Source organism: Adiantum capillus-veneris, chromosome 24 (genome assembly GCF_014529385.1).
Source record: "Adiantum capillus-veneris isolate H3 chromosome 24, ASM1452938v2, whole genome shotgun sequence".
In the NCBI taxonomy this organism is placed as follows: domain Eukaryota; kingdom Viridiplantae; phylum Streptophyta; class Polypodiopsida; order Polypodiales; family Pteridaceae; genus Adiantum; species Adiantum capillus-veneris.
In genome coordinates this window covers 139,941,224-139,951,714 of record NC_140954.1, presented here as the reverse complement: position 1 = coordinate 139,951,714, position 10,491 = coordinate 139,941,224, and the positions used below count along the sequence as shown (strand labels likewise).

The following is a 10,491-nucleotide window of genomic DNA, read 5'->3' as shown; positions in this document are numbered from 1 at the left end:
GACCCTTCTAATACCTATAGGCCGCTCTCCCTAAGGTCTATAAACCAAAATCATGACCCAAAACACCCGGTGCAGAAACACGTAGGATGTCTGGCCGAAATCTGCAGGTCTTTGTTTCCGAAATCTAAAGTGCCTAATGTGTAGCTCTACTCAATGTGAACGCGTGGATATACTGCAATGTGAAATCAGATAACGTATGCTCACCCAAACAACCGATGAAGCTCGTAGAAGGAGCTTCCAAAGCCGAACCGTACGCGCACAATTTTGGTATCAGCTCGTAGCTCTAGTCGGGGGCAACACGCTGCACTTCTCCGCACTCAATTTCGACCATCGTAGCACACGTAGCGTCAAGACGAAGCTCACACTCTCTCACGTACACAGTACGCTCACTCACAAACTTAAAAACTTGTTTAAAATGACAAAAGGTTTTTCATTAAGGTCAAAAAGTGGTATATATACCTTACAACTTCTCAAACCCTAAAGTTCCAAAATCAACAATCTACTCAATCTAACTATCAAAACTGGGATACAATCTGGAAACTTCTGTAAGTCCCAATATGTACAATGTGAAAAATCGAGTTTTCCTCAATGAATGAATAATTACAAAAATAATAGTCCGTTGAGTAGTTAGATGCCGTGGGGTGTGTACAGCTTCTAACACTCTGCCACGGTCCCCACCTCCTAGTGCTCGACAACTTTTTTCGGGAAGAGGTACAGTTGGGCAAGGGATGATGGCACATCCTCAGATTAAGTATAGTCGGTTTTGAGGTCTTTCGAGAGAAGATCCTGATGCACATTTGCGCCAATTCAATAAAGATTATTATGGATTTAATCATCCTGGGGTGGTGATTCCTCTCCATCAACAATGAGTGTTTGAATCTACACTCTCGGGGAAAGCTGCGAAATGGTTGTCCAAATACCCTGATGATCATTTTCAGACATATGTGGAAGGATCCAGAGCGTTCTTACGAAGGTTTAGAACGGAAAAGACAGTCCCTCGACATTTGGAAAAGCTTAGAACGCTGCGGCAGAAGTCATTGCTAGTGGAGGATTACGCTACAAAATTTTGGATGCTTTTGCAGAGGGTACCTCAGGCAGAAAGGCCGACAGCAGAAGTGCTGAATGATTATTTTTTGCGGGGCTCAACAAGGATCTCCGAACTACTATGGCAACAGTGGATAAGGTAGCTACTCCACTGGATAATGTAATTTCTAGGGCTGGTAGCAGGAGAAGCTTTAGAGGATACGGAATCCCTAAAGAAATCAAAGAAAAAAGATAGGAAGAAATCTCATCGAAAGTCGCAAGACAGCGGCAGTGATAGTTCGAAGTCGGAGTCCGCAGTATCAGACTCTTCAGACTCAGGCAACAGCGATTCGGGGAAAGAGTCGGAAGAGACACATCGGAAAAATTCCCAGCGTCACGTGAAAGGTGTTTCATCTGGATCGTCAGAATCTACTACGATGGCTAAAAGTCGGAAGGAACTATGGTGTACCCACTGTCGGAATCCGGGCCATGCTGCTCAGGAGTGCGCAATGAATTAGAAGTGGTGTGCGATTTGCACGACCAATACTCATAATACAGTGGAATGTTATTTCAATGGTCGGGGTCGTCGGAGTCGAGGAGACTCTTCTACATGGCAACAACCACAGATAGGGCAGGGACAAGAGCCTGTTGTAGCGATGGCTCATGCTCATACATCAGAGATGCCTTTGCAAGGTCAAGCAGGAGGACGGGGTCAAGGGGGAGGACGAGGTCGCGGAAGAGGTGGCCGAGATCCTAATCGCCCCAAGACATGCCTTTTCTGTTTGGGGGATGGGCACTGGCGATCCGAGTGTACTGAAGCTATGAAATATGATCAGAAGAAGCAGGAACGCGCTGCAGGGAAACAGCCTAGTGTGGCTATGGTTCAGATTGAAGGATTGGAGGAGTCTGATCCAGTGGTTTCATTAATCATGCGATCGGGTAAAAATGTTGTTCCAACACCCGATGTAAAGATTTCGGATTGGACGGCTCAGGAAGAAGTGCGGAAAAAGACTGTGTCCTGGTTGCCACAATCCCCACCACCATTAAAGTCATCAGGAGGATAAGGATGATATTAGAGAAGAGGAGGATTGGAATTTGAGTTTGGAAAGAGGTCCTCACATCGCCAATATAAGTACCTCTGGGTTCATTTGCTGAAATTGGTCCCGAATTTTCATAATGCCTTGGTGCAACAAACGTCCACACAAAGCTAAGAGAAGTCGCCATCAGGAAAGTTGAAAGCGAGGAGGATGATTTAGACCCGTTGCCGGCAGATAGGATCACGGATACCCGTATTCCGGAGCTTTGAGTTAGATACCATGGAGCATACATTGACAAGGTACTATTGGATGGAGGAGCGGGAGTAAACATTATTACTCAAGCAGCTTGTGAGCGTTTTGGACTCAATGATTGGGAGCCTACACCCTTTGTAGTCCGCATTGCAGATCAAAGAAGAGTGCAACCAGTGCGGTTACTTCCAGGCATTGTCTTGGATGTGGTGGGCTTATCTTTTTCCGTTTCCTTAGTAGTCTTGAATATTAAGGATCATAATCAGGATTATCACATTATCTTGGGGAGACCCTGGTTATGACAAGAGAGGGTAAAGCATAATTGGGAAGCAAATATGCTTACAGTAAAAAAGGGTAGAAGGAAAGTGCGGGTGATGTTGGGAACATGCAGACAACCAGTTCAGGCAGCATGCCTGGTGATCGCAGAAACAATAAATATGGTGGAAGGATTAGAAGAGGATGAAGAGGAGCAATTTTTGAAAGCTAATCCGGATTTGGTTTCTTTATATCTGGCGGATATTTCTCTGGTTCCGAAGGGGAACTCGGTGGGGGCTTTAGGAACTCCAGCAGGAATAGGGGAGCAACAACAGGTGTTTCCAAGTCCTGAATCATTGGAGGACGTTATTCAGCAAGAACGTGCGTTTGAGGCGCAGATGGAGAAAATTACAAGGGTTAAAGAAGATGAATTAGAGAAGGTCTTTCTTGGGGAGCAAGCGGAATCGCAGCCTATCTATATTAATAAGCAACTTGAGGCAAGTTTCAGAGGTGATTTGATTAAGTTACTAACAGAATTTAAGATGTTTTCGCATGGGAATATGCATATATGCAGGGATTGGATCCTAAGTTTTATTAGCATACGATAAATCTGAAACCGGATGCGGTGCCAGTGAAGTAGCACTCATATAGGATGAATCCAAATGTGGCAAAGCAAGTTAAGATGGAATTTGATCATCTTTTGGAGGTGGGTTTTATTACCCCTATTGATAATCCAGAGTGGATTTCTCCAATTGTGGTTGTACCAAAGAAAAACAAGCAAATCTGAATTTGTGTGGATTACCGGAAATTGAATGCGGCTACTGTTCCAGATCCTTTTCCTCTTCCATTCTTGGATTCCATTTTGGATGATGTAGCAGGACATGAGATGTATACTTTTCTGGATGGGTTAGTGGATACAACCAAATACGAATGGCATTGCTGGATCATCCAAAAATAGCTTTTATTACCGCATGGGGTGTGTTTGCTTGCACAGTGATGTGGTTCAGATTGCGGAATGCGCCTTTAATTTCAAAGGGATATGTTTCAAATTTTTGGTCCTTATTTGACGAATTTTATGAGAGTTTTTCTGGATGATCTTAGTGTTTTTGGAGCGCAATTAGAGCACTTGAAGTATTACGGTTATGCTTTATGAAATGCAGACAGGTAAAATTCAGTTTGAATCCTTTCAAGTGTGCATTTGCTGTTCGTAGTGGCAGGCTATTGGGGCATATAATTTCCAAAGATGGTATTTCCATGGATCCGGATAAAATAGCCGCAATTATGGAAGCACCTCCACCGCAGAACCAAAAACAGTGTCAGGTTTTCTTGGGTCAAGCTCGTTGGCATGGGAGGCATTTGCGATTTGTCGCGCATTTGGCAATCCCGATTACTCAGGCAGCGCATGCTATAGATTTTGAATGGACGCAGGAATGTGATCTGGATTTTTGGAGATTAAAACTTTAGCTATTCAAAGCTCCGATTATGCTTCCTCTGAATTGGGGTCAGGATTTTCATGTGTTTGTGGATGCTTCGGATTGAGCTATTGGCAGTGTGCTGATGCAAGAACAAAGTCAAGGATGGTTCCGACCTGTCTATTATCCCAGCAGACGATTATCATCCGCAGAAAGAAATTATCAGTAACCGAAAGGGAATTTTTAGGGATGATTTATTCAGTGAAGAAATTCCGGCACTATCTGTTGGGGCGACGTTTTTTCTTTCATGTGGACCATTCGGCTCTTTTATACCTGGTATGGCAACAAAATTTGACGAGAAGATTGGCCAGATGGATGCTTTTGCTGCAGGAATTTGACTTTGAGATCATACATCGTCCAGGGGCTCAACATGCGGTGGTTGACTACCTATCTAGGTTAGATTCCGGTGAGCCGCCGATGATTGTAGCTGATGAATTTCCAAACGCGTCTCTATTTCTAACAGGTGTGGTTGCAAAGATACTGCAGAGGATATGACAGTTTCGCAATAGGCAAGGGTCATCCCTAGCATCCCATGGACATGGTATGAGGAGATGTTTCATTTTCTCGATAGTGGCGAAATGCCTTCCTTCTCGTCCAGCCATCAGAGGAAACGTATGGCTATCAAAAGCAGGAATTTTGATATTATTCTAGGGAAGCTCTATTATCGTACGGTGGCGGATGTATTACTCAGACGTGTGCTACCACAGGAGAGCAGGAAGCAGTTTTGGAGGAAGTCCATACCGATATTGCAAGAGGTCACTTTGCAGCATTAATGACGGCTCAAAAGGTTCTCCAATCCGGATTATGCTGGCCTACACTGTTTCAGGATGTGAGAAATTATGTGAAACAGTGTGATGTGTGTCAGCGGTTGGGGCAACCTACCAAACGGTCCAAAATGCCTTTTCAGCCGGTTTTGCCCTTGGAGCCTTTTCAAAAGTGGGGTTTGGATTTTGTTGGACCTTTTAAACCAGTTGCAGCTCACACGGGTAATAAGTATATTTTGACAGCCACGGATTACGCTACCAAATGGGTGGAGGCGTGGCCCTTGAGAGATAATACTGTAGATTTTAGAGTGTGGGTTTGCGCAATCCACCATGCGTTCCAGGTGTTACGGCATGAGTCGCACATGCGGTCCTGCGGAGGTCTAGGCATTGCGGATCAGGAGTCATGCGGTATGTGGCGGCCGTGGTGACAGTTCTTCACAAGATATCATGGGACAGGAGGAGTGTGTGGACCGTTCCCGATCTGCGCTAGAGCAGCGGTTGTATATGGGGGTCATACCTGTCTTTTGATGTAACCAACCTTTATGTTATCCATTACATCTGCTCTTGTAACTCTATGTCCGGATTATATATGAATGAAGCAAGAGGTGTTCTGTGCCTGTGTACTGTGTATTGTCTTCTATCCTATTTCCATGTCTTTGATGTTCACATAATGTAGTTTGTGGGTAATCATTCCCATAATGCCTATTGCTCCTGTGCGGGCAATAGCCATTACACAATGGTTATGGTTTTGTAATCATAATAATTTGCATACTCGAGCATTCAAAAGACAAGTCAAAGATTTACCTCCTACTCCAAATGTTTGGCCAGTAGCAAGAGGGACATATATTTCCACATAGGAACTTGCAGCACTACATCAGAGTGGATTTAGGACAGAGAATGCAATGGTAAATGTGCAACCTCCGGCTGGCAACTGTGAAGAAGGTGGTGGCAGCTTGCAGAAGAAAAAGTGGAGGCATGGAATTTCTAAAGAGGCCATGAAGAAATTGGAAGCATGTAATAGTATGACAACTATATTTTTGGATGAAGTGAAAAGGTCTCAAGAGCATGTAGTTTTTCGAGTTCTCACTGAAAATAGTTATGAGATTCATATAAAAGGGATTCCAGCATGCACGTGTCCATATTTTCAAAAGCGAGAGAAGACAAAAAAATCATTTTTGGCATCCAAACATATGTACTATGTGTACACGAAAATGCTCGGACTTGAACCTAAGGAGCACATGATTATTCATCAGCCAACCCGCTTACCAATGGACATCGCCTTTATTATTGGACAACCAAGGAGGATTTCTCCCCCCATTTAATTACGATGCTTTGGTACGCATCTATCACTAAACTTACATTCTTCTCTTTTAAACTTTCATTTTCTGAAGCTCCACACATCCAAATAGGAGTGTCTTTGTTTAACCAAGATGGAAGCTTAGTTTCATCCAAAGAGACTGACTCAAACTCTTGTATGGGCATTTTCATGACATGTCTATAAGTGTGATCTTTTAAATTAACCCTTGTTATAGATCCCACTTTCTTCAAGTACATATAGTTGTTTCCCCCATCTTGGATAAGTTGTACCTGTTGCATGAAAGGTCTTCCGAATATCATGTCGTAATTGAGTTTCTTCCCAAAGTCTACTATGGAAAAAGTGTGTTGATATTCGATCCCACAGGAATTAACTACCACTTTTTCAAGTATTCCTAGGGGTCTTTCAATGTGTCCAACAACCAATTGCAATTTCATTCTGGTTTGTCTAATGGTTGGTTGTCCCCAGGATTCCCATACTTCTTTTGTGGCTATGACTATGCCTACTCCACTATCCAATATTGCCATGGTTTCTATGTCATTATATTTCACTAGAAGGGTGGTGTTTCCTTCTTTCCCTTCATAATATTCTACAACTTTGTTCATTAGAACAAATCGAATCTCTTGGTTGTCCATTTTGTGTTTTAATTTTTCCAATTTTTTTGCGATAAGCCCCGTTATCCCCACCTTCTCTAGGTTTTTCTGTATATCATTCCATAAATATGGTTTGAGGTTTAACAGTTCTCCCGAAGTAAGAGTGCATTGGATGGGTGTAGACATGATTGAATAAATATTGTCTACTTCTAAGGTCTGTTCCGCTCTTTTTACTTGAGTGGTCTTACACACTATGGATTCATCTTTGTTATCTCCCAAGTAACAGCGTAATTTTTTCAAGGTCAATGGTTTAGACATTCCTCAAGCTTCAGATTTGCAATCCCCGTACAAGGAGGTAGGTTGTCCAACCAAACTTCCACTATAGGAGCTGACTTTAGAGTTAGGCTCCCATCATTGATCTCTCAAACTTTTTTCCATAAGTATCCTGGTGACTCTTCCTCCATGAATGGAATTTCGTCTAAGGTATCTTCGCTGTCTGGCACTACAAGTTATGGTTCTTTTGTTTCAAGGTGGGGTTCTACCATCACTTTGGATTTTTCTTTAGTGTCTCTTACCACAAGCTCCTCAGGTTTTGCTATACTTTTTGGAGCTTGGGTTTTTTTTCCAACATTTCTTGCGTGATTTTTACCAAATTTTGATAAGCTTCAAGCTTAGCTGCTTCCATGTCTAGAGAGGGATAATTTTTCCATTTGTTTTTCATGTTTTGGCCTGCTTTAAGTCCTGCTTGGTAAGCTTCCAAGGCTGCATTAATAGACTAAAATTTTTTAACAACCAAAATTGATCCTCCAGTATTCACGGCTGTTTCCTTGATTTCACTTTCAGGTTCTTTCACCTTTTCTTGGAATAGCTGTTTTTGCTTTCTCCTCGATTTCAGCTCGTTCTTTCTGTTTTCTCAATTCATACCTTTTGCTTCTGCTTCTTTTGGTATTTTGAGAGGCAGATTTTGTGTTCTCTGAATTATCAGAGAGTTATGTTTCTTTTTCTTAGCCTGAGCTATTATGTTTCTTTTTCTTAGCCTGAGCTCTAGTGATTACCTTGATTGGAACAATCGGTTCACTCTCAAATGAGCTACTAGGTATGACTTAGACTACATTTACAACTGTTTTCCCCTTGTTTAAAGGATTTTTGGGACAATCTTTTCGGAAGTGTCCTCCCTTTTTGCAACATTGTATGCAATAAGATTCAATTGGCTTGAGGTTCTTGTTAGGCTCTGGGCATTCATTTTTCCAATGATCATCTACACCACAGTTGTGACAGTTTCCCGTTCTTGGCTTAATCATGGGTCTTACCAAAGGAGGTCTAACACCTTGATTAGATACATAATAGATTGGTGCGAGCTCTGGTGAATCATAAGCATTAGGCAAAATTTGAACTCACAAAGGGGCCCTTTAAGGAGTTTGACTTTACCTCTCTCTACCAAAACAGGCGCATGTATAAATTTTTGAAAACAAACTCCAAAGTTGGCGGAGGTTTGACAGTTAGAATGTCCTCTTCAAGCTCTATCTACTGATATATAGCACGCCATGAGATTCCTCATATTCTAGAAGATTCTTTTTTTATTCACTTAGATTCCAACAGAGTTGTCACATCATAGGTGAATCAAAAAAGGAATCTTCTAAAATATGAGGTATATCAGTAGATAGAGCTTGAAGAGGACATTCTAACTGTCAAACCTCCGCCAACTTTGGAGTTTGTTTGCAAAAATTTATCCATGCGCTCGTTTTGGTAGAGAGAGGTAAGTCAAACTCCTTAAAGGGCCCCTTTGTGAGTCCAAATTTTGCCTAATGTCACAGTTTCTTCCATTGGTAATGGATGTGAATTATACCAGTCTCCTTCTATCATTACTGTATGTAGATGGACTAGGCTCAGCATAGGGTGTAACATGCACTAGTGCCTGTTCATCTATGACTCCTTCTGAATGCATGTACTTTACAAACACTGAATTATGTCCTCGATATGGAGGTTGTTGACCCAACACAAGTTGATGTCTTTCCATACCCATCGGTGGTCTTTGAGTTGGTGCCATGTTAGGCTGGTATATGTACATGGGTTGTCCTTGTGGCCTCATAGGCACATACTAAATATTCCCATCATACTTTGGTCGGAAGTAGCACTCGTTGGTCTCATGGTTGGTCCATTTACCCTCGATTTCACACCATTTTTGTGGCCTAATTGGTTGGCCCTGTTGAGGTATCCCTTGCCTTGGTCCCCTTGTAGGTGCTTTCTGCATATTATTCATCATGTCATTCATCCTTTTGAGCATGTCTTCTATGGCTAAAAGCAGTGCTACAACAACCATTCCTACTTGTTCTAAATTGCTGGATGCTGTTATATCGCTTTTGTTATCCTTAGGGACATCTTTTGCATTGAAAGTATTGTATGTGCTCGGACCGTACATAGCTACACATGACCACATTAAATCACATTGGGAGTGTCCGGCATGTCTTCGTGTACCTTCATGTGGGAATAAGCCCTTATAAGGAGGGGATATCAAGAGGCATAATCAGGAAGGGCTACGGGGATATGAAAGGGCGCTCATTATTTCTACATAAGGAAGGGTTTCCTTTGTACGATGTATCGGGCTTTCTCATAATCAAAGGCTATGGAATCTGATGTATTCTTATTCTCTTTCTCTAATGCTGTGATGTGCTTCTCTCTCTCTACATTTCTGTGAGCACAGTCTCGTAATAGGCAGCCATGCCTATTACACTTGGTGACCATGCGCGGAGCGGACTCCCCTTTGCTGAAGAAGGAGGTGGTAGATTTGATGATCATGAGTTTCCGTCTAAGGCGGATGATGAAAGTCATTGGGGTGCTTCCAAGAAGTTTGTCCCTGCTCCACCTGCCAATGGTGCAAGCCGCAGGGTCTTCAAATACAATATCTCTTCTGCACCAATGAATGGTGTCCCACTGGACAGCTCTGACTCAGAGATCTGGGCCGCTTCTAAGAAGGCTGTATCTTCGAGAGGGTATAATGTCACTGGTCAGAGGGATAGGGACTTTTGGAACGCAAGAGAAAAGGATGGCATGGATTCTGAGACTTGGGCTCATAGAAAGGCTGATCGTGCAATTGAAAGGCCATGACTAGTGCTACAGCCCCATTCTCAGTGATGGGAAAACAGTGTGTTGCAGGCGGGACTGAGATGAGAAGTCACCATACAGGCGGTGTGGTGTTGTGGGGCCTACTGGAGGATAGCCAGATTGTGTCAGTCGACGTTGCTGTGGGAGTACTGCATGTGGTGGTCTGGGTATTGCTCATCGGGTTGGTGGGCAAACACAATGCGGAGAAGTTTGGAATTCATAACGTCAACAATTTAAGGCAGTCCATGCAAGTATCACATGTGGTTCACTCGGTTGTACCCAGCCGGTAGTGGGGAAAGCGGTATGTTGCGATGGCGTTGAACTTTTATGAGAAGTTCGGTGTAGCTTTCTTCAGAAGCCCGGCACCTGCGACAAGTGCAGGATGGCCGGTTACGGCCATGGCGGTGCGGTACAATGAGTGGGCACTGTGGCAGTGGGCAGCGATGATGTTGCTGCTGCAGAAGGAGTCAGGATTTTAGGATCCGATGCTGCACTCCTCGTTGGCCAATACCTTTCAATTTTGCAGAGGACTTCCTCTCCTACTATGAAAGCCTACGCAAAATGCGGGGCAACTCGCATGCCGCAGCAATGCCTTCTCCCCCCTCCGTCAACAAAAAACCATCGTTTCAGTATTGCCTTTTAGGTGTAGATGCAAGAAGATATTTATGCCACTGTAGGGAA

The 10,491-nt window shown here is 43.2% G+C and overlaps 1 protein-coding gene across 1 annotated transcript; it reads left to right on the top strand.

Moving 5' to 3' along the window:
• The first annotated feature begins 9,426 nt into the window (after positions 1 to 9,426).
• LOC147427250 (uncharacterized) lies at positions 9,427 to 9,813 on the top strand. The gene has a single exon (XM_086497962.1). The coding sequence runs from the start codon at positions 9,427 to 9,429 to the stop codon at positions 9,811 to 9,813; it is 387 nt and encodes a 128-aa protein (XP_086354088.1).
• Positions 9,814 to 10,491: the final 678 nt, after the last annotated feature.